Raw genomic sequence first — 24,366 nt, 5'->3', positions numbered from 1 at the left:
TTAGTATCTGGTGTTAGTAGTAGCTACATGTTCAATATAATTATTCTGTGACATGTTTTTGGTGGTGGCCCTGGATATTGTTTAGCCCACCTTTATTTTGTCCATTTACTGAGTCAATTTTTTTGCATGGGCAGGCTCCGGGAAATGAACCCTGGTCTTCAGCACAGCAGACAGGAATTCTGCCACTGAGCCACTGTTGCCTGTCCTTCACTTATTTTTTTAAACAAGTACAATGGATGCTCCTGTATTGTTCTGAGACTGCTGATGTGTACAAAGGGAGAATAAATACCATTCCTGGAGGTATTTATTTTCTAAAGTTACTGGTTTCTTAAAGTAATCTGTTTGTAAGCAAGTAAAGGACCTATTAAAGTATAAAGAAATTTCAGCTTATCCTAAAATACCTGCTAAAATTTGTAGTGGTAGGAAAACCATAAAAATTAGAAAAGTTGTCATAGTATTTTCTGTGAAAAATAACAGACTCAAAAGATAAATAAGGAAAATATTTAGAAGGCCAACGTGAAGGACTATTCTAACATTTATATAACTAATCCTTCAAAGTTGGAGACAGTTCTGGTCTTACAAACTATTTCAAGAGAACACCATGACAAATATTTCATCTTTTTCTATTTGACGAGAGAAAATCTAAATTGAATATCATTTCTTTTTAAGTATTAATACAGGTACAAAATCATGAAGAAATAATATTACTAATTATACATTAGTAATCATAGTATTTAGAAATAAATTCTATGTAAAAAAAGAATTATCCAGAGCAACCAATAGAATCAAACATCCTCTAAGTTATTTACAGAGGAAACCCAAACCACTCACTTACATGTTAAATGTAGGCTTGTTCACAAAATACCAAATCTAATTATAGAATTTAAAGAACAGCTAAGTAATTTACTGACGACCATTTTAGTTAGCTGTATAAAGAGTAGATACCTTTTTTATTCCCAAGGAGTAGGCAGATCAGCTGAATGATTTATGAGAGGCTTTATAGTAATTTTACAACTATTAGTATATTAGTATATATGAGGGGAGAAAGGTTTCTTTTTTTGACTGAAATGTCATTTTACTGAACCCTGGAGACATCATTCGAATCAAGAATGTGATCCAATAAGAGAAAATTCTATTATTTTAATGAAAATGTCTCAAATTATTTAAAAACATTTAGATGTTCCTGTCCTCTCAATCTTAAAGATTTGGAGAGTTACAGGAGTTAATGTGAATAGATGGGCTGAATAGATCACTACTGCACTATGGGTGAAAGTGGGAAGCCATAGGTATAATAAACAAAGAAAAAATAACTTTTCCAGGTCTGATATTTTAGAAAGCTATATCCAGGATATTGCAAGTTTTGATTGCGGTTACGTCTAAAAGGCAACTGGTTTTTGAATTTCTCATTTATGACTTACGATCAACTAAAGCATCTCTAAGTGTTAGTCACAGGTGGCTTAAGCTTCAGTAGTAGTCAGATAAAGATCAGAGGCATGTGAACAGTGCTACCCAAGGGAAAACTGCCTCTGTGGCAAAATGACAATGATGCTAATTTCATGATGTGTGGCTACAAAGACTTATTGTTTTTTCTTATAGAACTATCATACTCTGCAAACTGATGTAATGGCCATTTTGCATCTTTCATGTAACAAAGGCCATCAATGCATTTGCTAGAATATGTAAGTTTTTTTCTTCAATGATTTTTTATTGCAATATGATCATCTGAAGTATACAATCCATGGTTCACAGTACCATGATAAAACTATTCATTCTTCATTACAATCGACTTTTGAACATTTTCTTTACTCCAAAAACAATTAAAATAAGAAAAAAATAAAAGTAAAAAAGGACACCCTAAACATCCCATTACCCCCTATTGCTTATTTATTTGTCTTTTGTTTTCTTACTCATCTGTCCATACACTTGATAAAGGAAGTGTCAGTCACAAGGTTTTCACACTCACACATTCATACCTTAAAAGCTCTACAGATATTCAATCATTTTCAAGAATCAAGGCTATTGGATTGCAGTTCAACAGTTTCAAGTATTTCCCTCTAGCTACTCCAATACACCAGAAACTGAAAAGGGATATCTTTATTGCATAAGAATAACCTCCAGAATGACCTTTAGATTCTATTTGAAATCTTTCAGCCACTGCAACTTTATTTGTTTCATTCATCCTCCCCCTGTGGTCAAGAAAGCTTTCTCATTTCCATGAGGCTAGGCTCATCCTCAGAAGTACTGTCCTACATTGCCAGAGAGATTTACACCCCTGGGAGTCCTGTCCCATGTCAGTGTAGGGGTGAGGGCAGTGAGTTCACCTGCGGGGTTGGCTTAGAAAGAGAGAGAGTGAGAGAGGGGTTACATCTGAGCAACAAAAGAGGTTCTCTGGGAGTGACTCTTAGGCATAATCATATGTAGGCTTAGTTTCTCCTTTGCAGGAATAATTTTCATAAGAGCAAGCCCCAAGATCAAGGGCTTGTCCCATTAAATTGGCAGTCCCAGTGCTTGTGAGAATATCAGGACGTCTCCAGGTGGGGAAATTTAATATTTCCACCTTTTCACTCCGGTTCCTCAAGGGGTCTTTCAAAATACTTTTTAATCTGCCCAGCTTACTCTGGGATGTACCAGGGCATCACACCAACCTGTTCAAACCAACAAGATCTCACTCCCTATTCACGGTTCCATGTAATTAAAGTGTTCAAATAAGTTTACCATACAAGTTAAATTAGACAGTGTGCTACTGAAAATATAAATTGAATATGTAAGTTTTAATGCAAATAAATTACACTCTCTAAATAATGAAATAATGAATTCATTTTTTTTCTTGTTTTATGGGCTGTTATAAAAATAAAATAAAAAAAATAAAAAATGTCTTGCAGCTCTTTAGCAAATAACGTTATCAGCTACACTTTTACCCTGCGGGGTTTCATTTTGTAAGTTTAAACAATAAACTTCAAGATCATTTAAAGTGGTTTTTTGGAAAGAATACTACTAAACTGAGTTGATGAAGTAGATTTTAGAATTAACTTAAATTGTAAAGCTTTATCACATAGGCATGGACTTTTATTTTATGTTGAGCATAAAATTATTGTTATTCATCAGATAGATGCCTCTTCCCTTCTCTGTTTAATCTAAAATGTTACATACAAAACATTAAAAGTCTTTGTTGGGTTAATTTTTGATTTGAAGTATTAGAATAGTTCAAATAACCTGAGGATAAGAGGTCATCAAAAAGATAGTGATGCACTTGCAGTTTTGACATATAGCATTGTACTGTCTTGAGGTAACAGATCCTACAAATGCCTAGTCACCTTCTCTGCTTACCCTATACATTCTCCCGGACAAAATTCTCTTCCATGGGCTCAGCTATCATCATAACTTTGATCTGTGCCAACAATGTCTCCCCTCCTAATTTGATGCTGACCTCAGGCCTGTACTTCCAGTTGTCTCCAGATATTTGCTCCTGTATGTCTACGTCTCTCACACACACTCAAACTTAGCATGGCAAGTGCATGAGAAGCAGGAATTTCCTTTTCTATCCTTTGCTCAATTCCTTCCCCGCATTTCCATATCCTCTTCGTTAGCTGATGGCCTATCACTGCTGAGCGATCCATGCTAGAGATCTCAGACTCATACTTGATTTTTCCCTTCCCATCTTCGCTCTACAATTTTTATTTCCAGATATGTATCATCTCCACTGCCAGAGCGTCTGATTTAAGACCCTCATCCGTAGTTGGCTTCTACCCTTATATAACAAATCCAGTCATGGTGGGTATGTGCCTTGCCACACCATTTGTAATGGCTCTCAAAATAGGCTCACTGGTACTCTCATAATCAAATCAAATCAAACATAGAGAATTTTTACAAAATTAAAAGTCAATTTTGATTTTCTTCCACAAAATTTTCTTAAGCCTTTGGCACTTGCTACAGATAATGAAACAAATGAGCATTTAGCAAATGAATATTGATAAAAACAAGAAAACCTCAAATGTGTTTATTTCATTAGCTCTTTGCTACAGAGATATATGCACAAAATTATGATTTTTTTACATTTTCTCCTAACTATCACATTTGTTAGTAAAGTTGTGCCTAATTTCAGGATGGAATTTAATATATTGTTATTTTGTGATGTTAAGTGTGTGGCTTTAAGGTGTTCTACCAATAAAGTAAATTTCAGAACCACTGATCTCAAAAAGTTTATACTCTTCATTCTCATATACAAAGTCCTTTGGAATCCTCTTACTTTCCACTCTTATGCCTGGGGGGGAAGGTGTTTCCAGGAATAGGTAGGGCAGATGAAAAGACCCAAAGGTTGCAGCCCAGTTTATAATCCTTTTAGTTGGACTACCTCAGAAGACACTGGTATCTGTGAGATGGTCTAGTAGTAATGGCAAAATCCCAAGCAAGGGCTAAAGCAGCAATAGCTTACAAATTCCTTATAATTTCTTTCTATTGGTCTGGCAGTTTGGCAACTTGCTCAACAGAGATAGTTCAGAACTTATTCAGGAACAAGCAGACTCCCTGTGTCTCAAGTGCTAAGAAATAATCTCATTTTTGCAAAGAAGCAAAAGACACAGGTAAAAGTATTACTTCTTTAGTTTCAGAGCTCAGCAGTGTTATCCAAAAATCTCTTCCCCTAAGTCTGTAACCTATTCATCAATTCACTCAACATTGTTCTTTCAAACACAATTTTTAAGTGCTCATAACAGACAGATACCCATTACAAAGACTATTTTAAATCCCATCTGGGATTCTTTCCAATCAGTTGTTCCACACATGCACAAACAAATTTAGATTTGTGACACTGTGTAATAATCAGTACCTATTTTTAAATGCGTATTTCCAGTATAGACAAGCCATTCATAAACCTCATCACTGATGCAGAGTGTGTCATATTTGATGCAAAGGTCAGCAATTACTTGAAGTTCTTCTTTGGTATACACCTACACATTATTAAAAGGAAAATAAAAGAGTAGAGCCAATTATTAATCAGTATATGAGAAACCAATAAATCAGAAGACTGTATAGAGATAAAAGACTTACTTACCTTGCCAATGGGATTGTGTGGAGTATTCAGTATAATAGCTTTGGTTTTGGAATTAAATTTACTTTCCAGTTCTTGAGGATCTAATGTCCAGTCAGAACTAGACCATTTCTTTCCATCAACAGGTTTCTAAGTATGAAGAATGAAGACAGGATTTAATTTAACTAATTCATGTTTGCTGTCTTACAAATAAATAGCCTAACAAGAAAAAAAAAAACATTAGAGGAAGGCATGGCAAAGGTAACTGAATAATGGCCTAACAAAGAACATGAAGTTTTTTTTTACATCAAGTAACTAGGCTCTAGTTCTCTCTTGAGTATCCAAGACCTGAGTCTCATGCTTATACCTGACTGATAGAAAAATAAACCCTGTTAATACTAACAGCTGCTAGAGTGATTATATTCATATTCCTTCCAAGAAGTCAGCTATAGGTATGGTTAACACATACTGTCAGCTGTAAATAAAGTGAACATATTTGATATTCTATTTTATTATTTTCCTGAACTTAATAGCAGAGTAGAAAAAAAATCATTTTGTTCAGACTTAATAAGCATTTATTGAGCACCCTACAGTGTGTTAGTCACTGGGAGCTACAAAGGTGACTCTGTAATGGTCTCTGACCTGGTGTTGCTCAGTCTGGTGGAGGAGAAAGGTTACCACAACCACCACAGTATAAAATACAATGAGGATAGTGATACAACAGAGACATGGACAAATAAATAAAGTAATACATTTTCTCCTCTTCAGATTGTTGATTACCTTCTGAATAGAAGTATATAGAAAATGCCAAAATGAAGTAAAATTTTCTGTATTAACAGTGACAAAGTAACTGGTAATTTCAAAACTTCTTAAAGCGTGTGAAGCATACTGGCAAACTCACAGATCTTAGAGGAATAAAAACAGGTGTTGCTCCAGCCATTCTCACCATGGGCTCATAGCAGTCATAGAAAGGCTCTATGACTATGATCTGAAATAAAAACAAATAAGAATAGAATATGGTAATCATTAATGCATTTAATAAATGCTGTGTACCTACTATGTGCAGGCCACTGTTATAGATGTCGAGATACAACAGTGAAAAAAGGCAGTCCTTGCCTTCATGGAGCTAACATTCGAGTAGAAGAGACCTTGGATATAAAATTGTCCAATTCTTCATTGGAATTCCTGGTCTTTTAGGGAGATCTATTGAAGGTCCTTGAAATTGCATGCAAAAACGGACATGTGCCTAAGTAGATTTTTCGGGGAAGAAGGGCTATTACTTTCATCACATTCTCAAAGTGTTATTCTAACCAAAAAACATTAAGAACTTCATATTTCAAATGCTAAAATGTAGAACATAAGCCATATATCAGACAGTGGCAGAAGTAGGGCTGTAAGTGGAAAAAGGAAGACAGCAATGCTCTCTAATGGAGTACTATTTCAGAAGTATTATCCTTCTCCTCAGAAGCATCCCAAAGCAAAGAGTGGATGCAAGGAGACCAGTTATTAGGATGCAATGCTCTTATCTGATAGCTCACAATTTCCCTCCAGTGTCCCATATCTGGTTTCTGTCTTTTTTTCCTAGTTCCTTGAGATTTGCTCCTTACACGTTATCACTCCATCATTCCTGGCTTGACTTTCAAGTTAGTTGGTCAGTCTGACCAGTACCATCCCCATTCCACCCCCAATACCCCAGCTTACATCTACCATCTCTGCCTTCTTGCTTTTCCATAAAGAGAGTCTGAATACCTAATATGTAACCATCATATACCACCAATTTTTCTTTCTACCTTTTTAAAACCTAGAAATATTTTATGAGATTTTCATGTTATTATAGTCATCATATTTATCATTTTAATGACTACCTAGAAGGTCACTGAATCCTCGAATAATTTTCTTACATTTAGTTTTTATAAATAACAGTACTATGTTTACTTGTGAGTACATGTAGTTTCTCTATTTTTAAGTAGTTTTCTGAAAAATTCACGATTCATATTGCTAGATTCAAGGATATAAACATTTTATAGCACTTTATGTAAATAGCCAAATTTAACTTCTGAAAAATCTGGTAACAATTCATGATATCACAAGTCCACATTAAGTTGTCCCATTTATTTTTTATTTATTTATTTTGGGTGCATGGTCTGGGAAACGAACCCGGGTCTCCTGCATGGAAGGCGAGCATTCTACCACTGAACCATTTATTTATTTATTCATTTATTTATTTGCATGGAATTGAACTTGGGTCTCTGGCATGGCACCAGGAATCGAACCCGGGTTTCTGGCATGGCAGGCAAAAATCCTACCACTGAGCCACCGTCGCACCGCCCTACATTTATTTATATTAGTTAAGTTAATGGTACCTAACTATTGTTCTAATTTTCCACTCTTTACTATAGTATTTCTCTTTCTCTCTCTCTCTCTCTCTTTTTTTTTTTTTGACTATTGTATTTCTTATGATGTGAAATATCTGTTCAAGGCCTTTCCCACTGGAGTCATATGAGGCCCTTATATTCTAAAGTCTCTTTTTGTCTACATAGTCATTCAATTTACATTAAGAGTCTACTAAGTACAATGTGCTGATAGATGACAGGTATTGTGGAGGACAAAGAAATGAAACAGGAATGCGTCCTTCTCTCAAGTGATCTGTAAGTTCTTCATTAATCTCCGCTGTTCTCAGGGACTAAGATGACCTATCCTTGTAGCAGTGGCAGGAAACAGTTCCTGACATGAAATGAGAGCTTCCATAAGGGAAAATAAACCGGGGAGGCAGGGTGGTAATGTAGAAAGAATATACCTGATGCTCTGTCCTTCCGTTTTTATTTCTTATGATGGGAATAATTCCTCTTCATTCTTTGATGCATATTTATTAAACACTCATTATTTTCAGTGCTGGAAATACAGCAATAAACAACTCCTCATGGAACTTACATTCTACTGAGAGAGACTTATAATAATCGAGAAAACAAGCAAGATCATTTCAGACAGTGATAACTGCTATGAAGAAAATAAAATAGGTTAATATGATAGAAAGTGACATGTATGTGGTTTTAGAATATTAGATAACATGATCAGGAAAGATAGTTCTGAAGTGGTGACACTTGAGATACGAATAATGAGAATGAGGGAGGCATTCAGTCTTTCAGCAATTATCTAGTGAATACCTATTTTGGTAAGTACTGATCTAAAATTCAGCATATATATCAGTGAACAAACAGACCAAAATCCTTGTGTTCATGGAGTATATACCCTAGGAGGGTAGAGACAGATAATAAACAAATATATAATCAAATATACAGGGCTGTGCCTCCAGCAGGCCTTCTTAGGCTACTTGGGCTCAACCTGACACTCCTATGACCTTTGGTCAAACTTGGCACTAGTCTGCTCGTAAGTACACAGGTGCCTCTTACCCTCCTCACCTCTGTCTTTGGGAGAGCGCCTACATGTCCTCTTACATGTGCTCTCAATAAATTTTCTATCTGCTTACTCTTTGGGCTATGCCCTTGAATTCTTTCTTATGGCATGGCCAAGAACCTGGAAGTCGAAATTTGGCAACATATTTTGGCAAGCCAGGTAGGAAGACAATTCTGTCATGGCTACTGACTGGGAAATTTGGTCAGGTGCTTTTGCTTTTTTCTTCTCTCTTGGCTTTCTCTCCCTCTCTTTCTCTCTTTCCCCCTGTTTGTCTCTCTCCCTCCTTAGCTCTCCAAGATTCCCCACTTGCTTGGCTTAACTTAGGGGCTCTGATCCAGCTCCCCCAGGAGATAAACTCAGTGCACTCTGAGCCACTGGCTCCCTCCTCAGAGGTGACAGGAACCCTGTGTCCACATTGTGTAGATCCAAGAAGGCTCAGGGCGATGGGTGATACTGCCCTTTGGGACCTGGCTGGGGGCTTCTCCTTGTGTTGAGCAGGAGAATCCAAAAATCTCCAAAATCCCAGTGGATTTTGCTATTAGCCCTCCTGAGGGTGTTGCAGTACAGTAAGAAACCATTAACTGGGAAGAATAGGGTATGGGGTGTGTGTTTGCTTTCTTTAAAAAACATCTGCTCTGTGAGGGATTGAGGGAGCCTCACTCTTGGCCCTGTCCTATAATGTCCATATCTAGACCCCACTGATTGACTAAAAAGCATACTAAGCCATGTTTTTAAAAGGAGCTTGCTGCATGTTCTTTACCTCTAGCTCAATCATGGCAAACCCAGGGCTGGCACCCGGGAGATCTTCTCTGTTGAATTTTTTTTGGTGGCAAATCCTTTCTAGTCTCTCAGGCAGTAATCTAAGCAGAAAGTTAAAAGCACTGGAAGACAAGAGGGTCAGCTTAGAGGCTTCTGGTTGATACCAGGCAGCTAAAAACTCTCCTGAGTTTTTGAGGACCCTGGGGATGCCGGGGAATAGGAAGCCTGATCTACTGGACCCAGGGAATCAGCTCGGAATGGCAGGCTGGTGACCTGGAATGCTGGGCACCTGTAGGGAAATCTGCCTCCTTCTTCTTGCTCTTCCTTAGAAATGGGTGATGCTTTCAGTAAACTTATTTTCTTTTGCAACACCACCTGGCTACAATACCACCTGGAGGATGGCCAATGTTGGCCCACAAATAGAACAATTCAACTGTAACCCTATCTTATCATCATATCTCTTTTGTAAAAGAAAGGGAAAGTTGCACAAAATTCCTTATTAAGGCTTTTATAGCCTTATATCAGGACAAACCCATAAAGGGCTCCTACAAATCATGTTATACCCAAGAAAATTGTCAAAAACTTCTCTCTCAGGATTCTTCTTCTGGAAGGAGGTAAATATTTTAAATAATCCTCTTTTAGACAGAACCCTCAAATCCTCATTTTGTCTCTATTAAAACCCAATGCAGCCAGATATAAAGCTTCTTTTCTAAATTATGCTCTTTTTAGCACTCAAAAAACAGGAAACTTAGAGGAAAAAAGTATTCCCAGGAGCATTGTTCTAGAATTCTCGCAGGTGGGGCAAGCGCCCCCCACCTTGGAAACATAGATCTAAATATTTCCCAGGGAGAAATGTCCAGGGAGGTCTAGCAACTTTACTCCTTGTGTTCCCAATGGATTGGGCCAGCAAAAAGGAAAACGCCAGCTCTGGCATGCCTGAGTGCTATGCATCCTGAGTGCTAGTAAGGGCCCTCTTTTTTCCCTTTTCCAGAAAGAAAAAGGAAATGTCAACAGTCAACATAAGCTAGAGGATGGAGAAGCATAGTCCTCCAATGGGACTCTCAATTACAGTACCATCCTCCAGTCTGCAAAAGACAGGAAAGTAGCCAGAAATTCCCTAGGCCCAAATGTCTACAGCTCTATCAAAACAAAGACCTGAGAAAGCTTGCATTATGTCCATATCTCGATTTCCATTAGAGGAAAAAAATCTTCTTAATAATCCCCTTTTAAAACTTGTTTGCTAAAAGGCATGAAAAATGTACCAACAAACCAGTCAACCGTAATAAGAGGAAAGCCTGGATTCCCAGGAAAGTCAAATTTTGCTGGGCACCCTCACATCAGCCAGTCTGCCTCTGATTTTCAGAGAAAGGTGCAAAAGCTCTCCATGGGCCCACAAACTACCACTAATGGTAGAAATTACCTTTTCTGTCTTTAACAATTGAAATAAAGCTGAGGAAGAGAAAGAGGCAAAGAAATAAGCAAAAACGAACAAACAAACAAAAACAAAAAAACAAAAAACAAAATCAGAAAACAGGCTCAGCCTATTATAGTCACTCTTAAAAGTGCCCTGTCCTCTTGAGGTCACCCAAATTGTGGCTTCAAGCCTCAAGAGCCTTGCTTCAATTGTGAGTCAGAAGACCACTGGCAAAGAGGGTGCCAAAACCTCAAAACAAACCTTAGACTTGGAACCCACTGGGGCCTTGCCCCAAATGCTACCAACATGGGCTTCAGGCCCAGGAACTGCACCGTCTCCCAAAGGGAGGGCAGGATGACCCTTCGAGCCCTGCTCATGGCAAGTGAGGAAGACTGAGGGTGCCTGAGGCCATGCATGGCTCTGCTAACATCACATCTGACGAACTTAGAGGAGCTGCAGGTGAGATTTGACATAACAGGTAAGATTCTTTCTTTCTTTCTTTTTTTATAATTTTTTATTAATTAAAAAAATTATGAGAAAGAAACACAAACATCCTTAATATATGCTCATTCTGTTCTACATATATAATCAGTAATTCACAATATCATCACATAGTTGCATATTCCTCATCATGATCTTTCTTAGAATATTTGCATCAAAACAGAAAAATAAAACAAAAACAGAAAAAGAAAAAAAATTTTACATACCATACCCCTTACCCCTCCCTTTCTTTGATCGCTAGCATTTCAAATTAAATTTATTTTAACATTTGTTCCCCCTATTATTTATTTTCATTCCATATGTTCTACTCATCTGTTGACAAGGTAGATAAAAGGAGCATCAGACACAAGGTTTTCACAGTCACACAGTCACATTGTGAAAGCTGTATCATTATACAATCATCATCAAGAAACATGGCTACTGGAACACAACTCTACATTTTCAGGCAGTTCCCTCCAGCCTCTCCATTACATCTGGGATAACAAGGTGATATCTACTTAATGCATAATGCCTAGACTATTTATTTCTTAATTAACATTGAAGCAACTCTGTCCTTAACTGCCACTCTGGACCTACCTCCACTTGGACTTGCCTAGTTATGGGTGTTGACTGTAAAGTCAAAAATAAAACCTTCAGTACCTTTCTCCTTAGTAAGCTTAAAAACATTCTAGTGTCCCAGCAAGTTTTCATTATCCCTAAATGCCCTACCCCCTTCTACAGAGAAATCTTCTTCAGTCTTTGGGGGCCACTGTAGACTGTAGACTAGGAAATGCAACTAGTGTTTACCCCCAGCAGTAGGAGCCCTGAGGCCCCCACTAAATCAAGGCCTCTCTGCACACCAAGGGAAATCCTTAAATGAATAGACCTGTCTATGTGGGATAAAGGCATCCAGGGGTGAGCCGCTCAGCAGTCCCAGCCCGCATTCAAGTCAAGTTTGAAAAAACCTTTCCCCATCAAAAACAACATCATTTAAATGGGAAAGTAAAAAGCTTCCAGCTTGAAAGCCAACTCCTACTCCTGTGTCCTGGTTCTCAGTGCTAAATTTTAAAGACACATTTTTGTATCCCTTTTCGCTCTGACTCTCAATACCCATTTGCTTTTATTTTTGGCATGGGCAGGCTCCAGGAATTGAACCTATTTGCTTTTAAATGGCAAAAACTTAAAAGGCAAAATTCCCACTTGGCTCACTTAAAGAGTGCTGCCCCAGAGGCTTCTGAAATAATCCCCATACCTTTGAGAATGCCTTAGCAGCATAGTTTACTGACTTCCAACTGCCTCAAAGCTCAAGTCCTGCAACTTATTAACTTTGTAAATTAACATATTCCTAATATAAAAGTGAATTTTGTTTCTTATAGTCATTGCTAACTGAATGACTATGGAAAGTTGTATAAAGTTCAAAAGGTGAATTTTGTAAATCAATTGCTAACTATAGGCCCTGTATAAATGTGGAAAGTTTTGACAAAACTTAAGAAATAAATTTTATTTATATAGTAACTGCTGACTGCAAGAAGTTATGAAGAGGTTTATAAAAGTGAAATCTGTCTGCTATAGCTAATGCAGCTCTCAGCTAAACTGCTTTTTATTTTTAAACTTTTTTTATTGTGAAAAATAACATATATACAAAAAAGCTATAAATTTCCAAGTACATTTTAACAAGTAGTTACAAGAGATTTTAAAGTTTGGTATGAGTTACAGTTCCATGATTTTTCATTTTTTCTTCTAGCTACTCCAAGACACTAGAGACCAAGAGAAATATCAACATATCAATTTAGCAGTCATATTCATTTGTTAAATCCTATCTTTTATATTATACTCCTCCTTCTCTTTTTTTCTTTTTTTGTGAAAAATGACTATATAAAAAAAAAGCAATAAATTTCAAAGTACACTGCAATAATTAGTTGTAGAACAGATTTCTGAGTTTGGTATGGGTTACACTTCCATAAGTTAAACTGTTTTTAATAAAAAATTATAGAGAAGTTTTTCTTAACCACCTGAGTACATTGTCTAAAAAATAAAAACTTCATATCATATAAAAATGTCCTTATTAATATTTATATTGATGTTATCATCCTTTATTTCAGAAAGCAAGTCTTCTCACTCTTAAAGGAAAACTGTTACAAAAAATTTCTTGTCTTACCTTGTAAAACTGAAGTGCCACAATGGTTTAACCAATTATACTTTAAAAAGTATTACAACAATTAAAAGAGATTTTTCTATCCCTCTGTTAGCTAAATTTGCATGGGTAAAATATTATTTATATATTTAGAAATTATTTAAAATTCCTAAAAACAATGTTCTATCCTATTACTAATCTGCAAATCTTGGGAACAAATTAACTTGTCAGTTACACTACTTCACTCTAAGGCTTCTCTAAAAGTACAGGCAATCAGCTATAAGTCAAAACTTCATCTTCAATAAAAAGAACTTTAAAGGAAAAACAAGGCAAGTATACAAACTATGTTCTACCTGTTAATTAGCCTAACCCTAGTAAGTGTGTAAAAGTAAAATAAGACAAAATTTCTGTTGTAGTTTGCCAGATTTTTTTTTAAGTAGCTCCATCAATGAAAAAACAAAAGAAGTAAAGTATGTGATAGCCAAACTAAAGTGAAGCTAAAGCCCTGACTCCAGGGACTTTAGCTCAAAAAGCAGAACCAATTGCCCTCATTTGAGCTCTAAAATTACAAAAAGGAAAAAAGCTGAATCTTTACACCAAGGCCGAGTATGCTTTCCTACGCTTGTGTAGCAGTGTGGAAAAAGCAAGACATACTCAAAATCAGAACCCCAATTAAACACTGCCAAAAGATTCTCAATCTCTTAAATGCCATGCTCTTACCAAGTGAAGAATAGTAGTAGTTCATTGCCCCAGCTATCAAAGAAATAATACTGCTTACAGAAGACAGACCATGGTCTAAATTCCCTAAAGATTAAGGGGAGATGGAAGTCTCTGAGGGGGAAATGATGCAGGGTTACATTTAGGGTACTGGCTGGCTAAGCAAAAGGCAAACTCCAAAAAGCAGTCAGGTAACATGGAGAGACATCTGAGAAGAATGGCAACAAACAGCACCTGTGAGCCAAAGGACCTCCACCTGAGTGAGTCACCTATGAAGAAGGGTTAAGCTAACTGACTCACCCAAATGTATGACGTACAACCAGGCACTGTTCTGGAGAGAAGGGAGAGGTAGAGAAAACCCCAAACAAGAAAGGGGGAAGAAGCATAAGTGAAGCAAATCTATAAAAGAAAACGACCCCACATTGCCTATTGCCTCTCACCTTTCTCATCTCTGTCTTTGCAAGGGTGCCCACATGTACTCTTACATGTATCTCAATAAATTTTCTATTTGCTACCAAGAAAGAAAGCATATAGGGAAGGCACTACAGCTTGTCAGGAGGGCAAACTCAGATGGATATCTTTGCAGCAGTTCATGTAGATGACAATTCATATAGTCAGACAACAGCTAGCTTCTCTCCAAGTGGTACAACTCAGTGCAAGAAGATGAGATTCATGAGGTGTTTGCAAGATCCCCCTTGACTTAGAGGCCCTATGCCTGATAGGCACCAACAGCTTTTGAAACAATCTTATAGGCATAGCTTTCAGGGTCACCACAGGGACATGTCAGTGTCAAGAGTCATTGCATTCACAATGATGTGAAAGAACATGTGGGACATTTGGTGAGACAAAATAGGCCAGAAACAAAAAAACAACAATGGTATGGTCACCTTTAGAAAATGCTTATAAGAAAACTGGGGCCGAGATTGCAAGCTTTTAGAGCAGACACATTAAGTCTGGAGTGGTGATTATTATTTCTGAATTTTGAGAGGCTGTTTTATATATATAACCTGATATTGACAGATAAGAATGAAGCCGAAGAGGTTGGGGTTAAAGTGATTCAGAAAATAGCAGTAAGGAGGTCAGTGTCTATATTTTAGAACCACATACACTCTTTGAGACCAATGGAAGAAAGATTTCTTTGGTATGGAGTGGAAACTTTCTGTAATATATAATCTAATTCAACCTATCTGTATAGCTCATTTGAACAAGTGAAACACAGGGAGCACAGAATATAAAAGAGCAAAGAATAAGAAAGACTAAGAATAATCCTGTACAGATTATTATGATGCCTGGAAACATCCTAGAGTATGTTAAGCAGATAATCAAAAAGTATTGGCAAAGTCCCCTGAGGGAAGGGGGAAAGACTATGAAACTATTAAACCTTACCATCAGGGAATTCCCTGATACTGCATCAAACTTCAGGGATACCGAAATCAACAGGCCATGCTGTCGATCATGAGGCTTACTCTTGTGAAGCTTAAGTAGGTAGCGGAGAAGCCTAGACTACCTATAGGCATGCCTAAGAGTTACTTATGGAGAACCTCTGTTGCTGCTCAGATGTGGCCTCAGTCTCTCTAAGCCCAATTCTGCAAGTGAAATCATTGCCCTCCCCACTACATGGGACATGAAATCCAGGGGTGAAAGTCTCCCTGGCAACGTGGGAGATGATTCCCAGGGATGAATCCAGACCTGGCACCATGGGATCAACAATTCCATCCTGACCAAAAGGAGGAAAAGAAGTGTAATTAATAAAGTATCAGTGGCAGAGAGAGTTCAAATAGAGTCCAGAGGCTACTCTGGAGGTTGCCCTTACACAAGCTTCAGGTAGACCTTGCTACCTATCATAACCTGCCAACCCCCAACCAGGACCATTCCAGCCAATCCTAAAGAATACCTGGGGCAATATATAAGATTCCACAAGGGTTCCAGGCACGAGAGTAACTTTCCAGAAACCTACAACCTCCAGATGGGTCCCTGGTCCAGATAAGTCCTGAAACCTAGCCCAACGTCTCCAGAATATCAGGAGTTCCATCTCCTCACCCCATATTAGTGACAGACCCTTCCTTTATCAAAAATTTAGAATTGCCATAGCCCAAACAACCCCAAAGAGAGGTATGGAAAGATCAAAGGTGATGGTGGAATTATACATAGAAAATAGGACTTAACAAATGAATATGAATGCTGAATCATTAAATTGATATCTCTTTTAGTTGAGAGCAGCTAGAAGTAAAAACCTAAAATTGTGAATTTGTAACTCATGTCAAACTCTGAAATATGTTCTACAACTAATTATGGTGCTATGCTTTGAAATTTATAGCTTCTTTGTATATATGTTATTTTTCACAAAAAAGAAGGAAAAAAAGTCAATTGTGAAAAAATATTTAAGCCCTCTAGCCTCCTATATTCTGGAATAGCTAGAAGGAAAAATATGAAAGGATCATATGTTAGCCCATGACAAACTTGGGAATCTGTCCTGTAACTACCTGTTGAAGAGTGCTTTGAAAACTATTGCGTTTTTATTTCTTTGCTTTGTATATATGTCATACTATACAATAAAAAAAGCAAAAAAAAGGAGTCACTGAATTCAAGGAAGCAGAGCATACTGTTGCCATACAGTATTCATAGTTTCTCCAGCACGGATACATTTTGCCAATCAAGGATAATTTTATCAGAAGCAACATCACTTAGTAATGTTGTTAATCTATACAATTTTACCAGTGATTTCTAGGGTAGCAGTGATAGCCATTAATATATCTCTTGCAGCAGCAGAAGGATTTTAATTTTCACAGGGCCCGCTCCCATGATGGTTGGTTAAAAATTTAAAAATGGCAAACAGGCAAATATATACAATGTATAGCCATTAGGATATATATTATTCAATGGGACACCAATATCCCCTCCATAATTCAATCAATTGGATGTGTTTCGTGTTTTGTTTTGTTTTTTTGTCAGTTAGATTTTTATAGTGTACACAACAACTTCTCCTGGGAAATCACAGGCAAGTTTATATCAAATCACAAGGATTAGCAAACCAACATCAACAGTTTAAGTTTTAAATCTCTTTTAGCAAAAATGTTTCTTTACATGTACTATCAGTAAATTTGAGGTTTTTCCAATCAAAAAGTATAATCATACTCCAGTCACAGAATAAGAAAGTTATTCTTTTGGACTGGATTCTTAAAACATCCAGTCATTTTCAAAAACCTCTTCAACAGCCTGTCACTTCATAATAGCTTTTGGGAGTCTCTTTCCATCAGTCTCAACAGGTAGCACAGAGGACAGTGTAGCCCTTTGAAATGCTGTCTAAGCAAGGGCTGAAGTTAACCTCACACATGGGAAGGTCCTGTTAATTACTATTGTTGACCTGCCTGCCCTCACTGGGCTGCACACAACAGTTTGTTTGCTTTTGTCCCCCTGTGTGAGCCTCTGGTGTTTCTCCCTGCAGCCAGCTCAGTGGCCCCATCCCTTTTATAAGATGGCAGTTTCAGTCACAGGTATGGGGACTGAGGGGTCCCAGGTGCTTTGTACATTCTATGCATACAATTCACTTCCTTTACTGTCTGCATCCAAGGCAGAACGTTCCCACCACTCATCCTTGGTATACTACTGCTGCTGGGAGGTGGCAGCAAGAGGACAGATTTGAAAGTAAAATCAATTGTTTTGTTTTGAATACATGATGTTTGAAGTGCCTATTAGATACAAAAATGCCAAAGGCATGTGGGCTGTAGGGTATACAAATCTCGAGTTCAGAAAGGTGGTCAAGGTTGGAGAAAAACATTTGTGTATTATCAGCATACAGGTGGTATTTGAAGCCATGCGACTGGATGAGATCATCTAGGAAAAAAAGGATAGAGAAAAAGAAGGCCAAGGGCTGAGCGCTGGAACACTCTAACAGAATGCAGAGAGGGAAGAAGCAACAAAGGATGAACAAGATCAAAGTATGAGCTAAAACTTTCCACTACTTTATAGGATTAAAGGAGATGATGTATATGAACGTGACTGTACTTGCTTAATGTCTCCTTAAGTAGCTTATTGTCTGGCAAAGCAGAGGAAATTAGATATGTAAAAGAATAACATAACACAAGGAGATGATATCTCTTATTAAAAAGGCAAGATAAGGTGCTAAGAGAGTTCAGAAAAAAGAGCTGCACAGATCAGGGTATATATTCCTCCTTCAGACTCAGCTCGAGCAAGTTCCCTTGGGAGTTTTTCAGACCTACAATAACAGAGTTGATGACGTCTTCCTTTTCTTACCAGCATAATTAATATATTCTCCATGAATGACTATCATCCAGCATTCCTCTTAATCTGTTTACACATCTATCTTCTCTGTGAGACAGAGAACGCAAACGTGGAACGTGTCTTTTAAAAATCTTTTCTCCCACAGTGCCTTGTACATAGGAGATCCTCAGTGAGTTTTTTGAATCAATGAAAGAAGCCAAGAACATTGAAGCAAGAGTTTTGGAATGGTAATGGGGAAGTAGGGGTAGAAATCACTGAGCTAGGTAATAAAGTTGCCTTACATCATAATACTAAATGGCAGAAATCACTTACCCTTCTTGTTCTGTATCCTCACACTGTCTTACTAGGTCAATAACGGCACAAAAGGACACTGACCAAATACGTATTGACTGAGTTCAGGTTGTTTTAGCATTGAAAACTAAAGATTCTTTGGCCCTCATCATTGCTAGCACCTTCTACCTGCCCTCATCTAAACAGGTCATAGAAATTAAAAAGAATGAGCTACATGCACACAATGGATGTTCTCACAGACATAATGATAAATGAAAAACAAAACAAAACAAAAACAAAAAACCAGACCCAAGAGAACATACTGCATGATTCTATTTATGTAAGTTAAAGAGCAAACAAAACCAGCCCATGGTGATGGATATCAGAAGAGTGGTACTTCTGGGGAAATACAGACTAAGAGGGGGCACAAAGACTCCTGGGGTGCCGGAAATATCTTCCTCTGAGTGGTGTTTAAAAATTTATTGAGCTGTACAACTCACACTTGTATATTTTACCATATATGTATTACAATAATACACATATGTGTTACACTTCAATAATAATTACAAATAAAAAAGAGAGAAGAGAACAATAAGTTGCAATGGATTCAAAGGCAGGACAAATGATCATGATTGACATAAGTATATGATAACGTTAATATACTTACTTCATCTCCCTCATCAATTAGTCCTTGAATGGCACTAAAAAGAGATCCATATGCTCCTACTGTCACGAGGATTTCTTTATTTGGATCAATTTTATTTTGATAAAACTTTTCATATAGGCAGGACAGAGCTTTTACGAGTGATGGGTGACCCTGTTGGATGAAAAAGAAGAAAAAACCTTGAATTTGATAATGTGGATTACATCTTGCTGTTAATATGGCTCTAAATCATGGGAACTATTAAACGTTGGGTTTGATGTTTATAATTACCCAAAGATAATTATATTTAATTACTTAATGGCATTAAATTTTTTGAAAATTTTCCTGCCTTCAAAGGGTTTCTACATGGAGAGTCATGAAGTATGCTAAATATTGAAAATTTCTTCAAAATATTTGCTTTGAATAAAAATAAATGCCCAGTATATTTTTGACAATAATTAAATCATACCAAAAAGAGTAGGATTTTCACCCAATTAAAATAAGCCACAAAGCCTACAATAACTGTATATTTTCTGAATCTCCTCTTTCTTGTTGCTGGAGAAAAGAGCTGCTAAGTAAAACAAGAGGCATTCTTGTCTGAGATGCATTTATTTGCCACTGTTTTATTACTTTTAGAACATCGACCAATATGTCCCAGAACATCACCTACCTAGTCAATAAAAACCAATAAAACTATAGCATACTTTTCATGTTGTATATTGTAATATTAGAGAAACTGGGTGTAATTATTAATAATAAAGGAGGTGATATAGCAAATAAGCTAAAAGAATAGCAAAAGAAAAGGACCACTTAAATTTCAGCTTAGAAAACATGCATAATTTGTGGAAAGAGCAAGGGAGGGTTGTCACCACTCTGAGAATTCAAGGTTTCCTTTGAATTTCACTTTACTGCCAAGTCTCAAATTCTAGCAAAAGATGATCTGAAAAATAAATGGTGATATAAATACTATATCTTGCCTTAGAATGACAAGGTCTGTGTTGTTTTATTAAATTTATAATTAGGAAACAAATTCATGCCTCATATAATAAGTAAAACAAGGCAAAGATATATAAAGAAAAAAATGATGAACTCCTGAACTTCACTCGGTGCCTATACCCCTGAAGTGACCAATGTCCATGGTCTGATTGAGAAGATGACCATTTTCCAATGCTTAGTCCAATAAACGCACACATACTGACAAACATATGTACATGTAGTATATATACATATAAAATACATTTTTCTTTGTTTGTTTTACAATAGCTTATTGTACAATGTACATATCCCTGCACCTTGTTTTTATCATCTAATACAACATGATTGGACATCCTTCTAGGTCAACAGGCATAGATGTCATTCTCCCCAATAATTTTAGAATATTTCATTGTATGAATTTTTTTTTAACTTTTTTTATTGTATAGTATAACATGTGAAAAAGCAATAGTTTTCAAAGCACTCTTCAACAAGTAGCTACAAGACAGATCCCCAAATTTGTCGTGGGCTACCATACGATCCTCTCATATTTTTCCTTCTATCTGTTCCAGGTTATAGGAGGCGAGAGGGCTTAAATACTTTTTTTTTATCATCACAATCGACTTTTTTATCCTTCTTTTTTTGTGAACAATAACATATACACAAAACAGTTATAAATTTCAAAGTATAGCACACAATTAGTTGTAGGACATATTTCGGAGTTTGACATGGGTTACAATTTCACAATTTTAGGTTTTTACTTCTAGTTGCTCTAAACTAAAAAAGATATCAATTTATTGATTCAACATTCATATTCATTTGTTAAGTCCTATTTTCTATGTATAATTCCACCATCACCTTTGATCTTTCCATACCTCTCTTTGGGGTTGTTTGGGCTATGGCAATGCTGAATTTTTTATATAGGAAGGGTCTGTCGCTAATATGGGGTAGGGAGATGGAACTATCTGATGTTCTGGAGAGACTGGGCTAGGTTTCAGGACTTATCTGGACCAGGGACCCATCTGGAGGTTGTAGGTTTCTGGAAAGTTACTCTCATGCCTGGAATCCTTGTGGAATCTTATATACTGCCCTAGGTGTTATTTAGGATTGGATGGAATGGTCCTGGTTGGGGGGTGGCAGGTTATGATAGGTATCAAGGACTACCTGAGGTTCATGTAAGAGCGACCTCCAGAGTAGCCTCTGGACTCTATTTGAACTCTCTCTGCCACTGATACTTTATTAATTACACTTCTTTTCCTCCTTTTGGTCAGGTTGGAATTGTTGATCCCATGATGCCAGGTCTGGATTCATCCCTGGGAATCATCTCCCATGTCGCCAGGGAGACTTTCACCCCTGGATGTCAAGTCCCATATAGTAGGGAGGGCAATGATTTCACTTGCAGAGTTGGGCTTAGAGAGACTGAGGCCACATCTGAGCAACAAGAGAGGTCCTCCAGAAGTAACTTTAGGCATGCCTATAGGTAGTCTAAGCTTCTCCACTACCTACATAAGCTCCATAAGAGTAAGCCTCATGATCGAGGGCATATCCTATTGATTTCGGTATCCCTAAAATTTGACACAGTTTCAAGGGATTCTCTGACGGTAAGGTTTAATAGTTTCATAAACTCCCTCAGGTGATGTTGCCAACATTTTTTGATTATCTGCTTCATATACTCTAGGATGTTTCCAGGCATCACAATAATCTATACAGGATTAAATGACCTCTTTCTTATTCTGTGCTCCCTGTATTTCAGTTGCTCAAATGCGCTATACAGATAGGTTGAATTAGATTATGTACTACAGAAAATTTCCATTCCAGACCAAAGAAATCTTTCTTCCATTGGTCTCAAAGAGTGTATGTAGTTCTAAAATATACACACTGTCTTCCTTACCCCTGTGTTCTGAATTACTTTAACCCCAACCTGTTTGCTTTCATTCTTATCTGTCAATATCAGGTTATATATATATGAAACAGCCTCTCAAAATCCAGAAATAATATTCATCACTCAGGTCTTAATGTGTCTGCTCTAAAAGCTTGCAATCTCGGCCCCTGTTTTCTTTTAAGCATTTTCTAAGGTGGCCACACCATTGTTGTTTTTTTGTTTCTGGCCTATTTTGTCTCACCAAATGTCCCACATGTTCATTCACATCGTTGCATGCCTCACAACATTCTTCCTTTTTGTAGCAGCACAACCTTCGTTCATAAGTATACACCATCATTTGCCAATCTACTTTTCCATCAATGCATCCTTCAGTCACCTGCATTCACCTGGCATCATGTGGGAGACCCAAAGTTCAGAGTCCATCAACATTTTCAATTTTAGATAATTTCATTGTTCCCAAGAGACAGAAAACCAATAAACACACCCTCACCAAATAGGAAATCTAGACCTCCTCTTAATTCATCCCTCACCCCATTATTTACCTCTGCTGTTGCTGTGGTAGTGCTGATGGTTTGCTTTTGAATATAGCTCATAGCATGCAATAGCAGTTCTCCCTCTGTACCCTGGACTTAAACACTCTTTATACAAGAATCAGATCTTTGGAATAATTCTTATGAGAACTCATTCATATATCTAGTGTGAGTCAGTGGGACACGGAGGTCTATACAACCCCTTTCAATTTTGTTCATCTTCAATATGGTAATATTACTTCTAGACCCAATAGAGAATCACCTTTGCTCCTATCTATTCCCTTACATTGGAATTCAACCTCATTACCTAACGATTCACCCATCTCCAGCTTCTATGTATCTCTAAGTCCCCTATATTCTGTATTATAAGCCTCTGATTATACCTTTATGCTGGTCATAAAACTGGAATCATACAGTATCAATCCTTTTGTGTGTGGCTAATTTCACTCAGCATTATGTCCCCAAGTCTCATCCATCTTGTCATGTGCTTCAGGACATCAGTTCGTCTTACCACTGCATAATAATCCATCATATGTATATACCACATTTTGTTGATCCACTCATCTGTTGATGGCATTTGGCTTGTTTCCATCTTTTGGCGATTGTGAATAATGCTGCTATGAACATCGGTGTGCAAATGTCTGTTTGTGTCATTGCTTTCAGCTCTTCTTCTGGGTATATACCAGTGTGCTATTGCTGGGTCACAGGGCAACTCACTAGTTTCCTAAGGAATGACCAAACAGTCTTCCATACTGGCTGCACCATTATACATTCCCACTAGCAGTGCATAAGTGTCCCAGTTTCTCCACATCCTCTCCAACGTTTATAGTTTTCTGTTTGTTTAATAGCAGCCATTCTTATAGGTATGAGGTGGTATCTCATTGTAGTCTTGATCTGCATTTCCCTTACAGCCAATGAAAATGAGCATCTCTTCCTGTGCTTTTGAGCCATCTGTATTTGCTCTTCAGAAAAATGCCTATTTATATCTTTAACCCATTTTATAATTGGATTGTTTGTTCTTTTGTTGTTGAGTTGTATGATTTCTTTGTATATACAGGAAATCAAGCCTTTGTCTGATATGTGATTTCCAAATATTTTCTCCTATTGAGTTGGCTGCCTCTTCACCTTTTTGACAAAGTCTTCTGAGGTGCAGAAGCATTTGATTTGAGGAGTTCCTTTATCTATTTTTGTTGTTGTTGTTGTTGCTTGTGCTCTGAGTGTAAAGTTTAGGAAGCTACCTCCCATTACTAGGACTTGAAGATGTTTCCCTACATTTTCTTATAGAAGCTTTATGGTGCTAGTTTTCATATTTAGGTGTTCGATGCACTTTGAGTTACTTTTTGTGTAGGGCGTAAGAGGGGTCCTCTTTCATTCTCTTGGCTATTGATATCCAGTTCTTCCATGCCAAATTATTGAAAAGACTATTTTGTTCCAGTTCAGAGGATTTGGGGGCCTTGTCAAAAGTCACTTGACCATAGATTTGTCGGTCTATTTCTGCACTATCGATTTGATTCCATTGGTCAATGCTTCTGTCTTTGTGCCAGTACCATGCTGTTTTGACCACTGTGGCTTTATAATAGGTTTTAAAGTCAGGGAGTGTTAATCCTCCCAATTCGTTTTTCTTTTTTAGGATGCTTTTAGCTATTCAGGGTCTCTTTCCCTTCCAGATGAATTTGGTCAGCTTTTCCAAAAGTAGATTGTTGGAATTTTGATTGATACTGTGTTGAATCTGTAGATCAATTTGGGGAGTATTGACATCTTAACTATATTTAGCCTTCCTATCCATTAGCAGGGAATGTCTTTTGACCTATTTAGATCTCCTTTGATTTCTTTTAGCAATGCTATGTAGTTTTCCATAAGTCCTTTATATCCCTAGTTAAGTT

At 37.2% G+C, this 24,366-nt stretch overlaps 1 protein-coding gene across 7 annotated transcripts in view; it reads right to left on the bottom strand.

Moving 5' to 3' along the window:
• Positions 1 to 24,366, bottom strand: part of KYAT3 (kynurenine aminotransferase 3) — a 99,199-nt gene that overhangs the window by 28,349 nt on the left and 46,484 nt on the right. For 6 of the 7 annotated variants that reach the window (XM_077120354.1, XM_077120353.1, XM_077120356.1 and 3 more), the window contains 4 exons: positions 19,124 to 19,273; positions 5,928 to 6,014; positions 5,051 to 5,176; positions 4,826 to 4,946 (listed from right to left, as the gene is read on the bottom strand). In XM_077120354.1, coding sequence (XP_076976469.1) covers positions 4,826 to 4,946; positions 5,051 to 5,176; positions 5,928 to 6,014; positions 19,124 to 19,273 — 484 coding nt within the window. Of the gene's footprint in view, positions 1 to 4,825; positions 4,947 to 5,050; positions 5,177 to 5,927; positions 6,015 to 7,823; positions 11,113 to 19,123; positions 19,274 to 24,366 lie in introns of those variants that run through there. The other variant, XM_077120359.1, reaches the window with a different exon arrangement.

The sequence above is a fragment of the Tamandua tetradactyla genome, chromosome 11 (assembly GCF_023851605.1).
Source record: "Tamandua tetradactyla isolate mTamTet1 chromosome 11, mTamTet1.pri, whole genome shotgun sequence".
In the NCBI taxonomy this organism is placed as follows: Eukaryota; Metazoa; Chordata; class Mammalia; order Pilosa; family Myrmecophagidae; genus Tamandua; species Tamandua tetradactyla.
The sequence above is the reverse complement of the archived record's forward strand: the minus strand, read 5'-3'. Positions and strand labels throughout refer to the sequence as shown.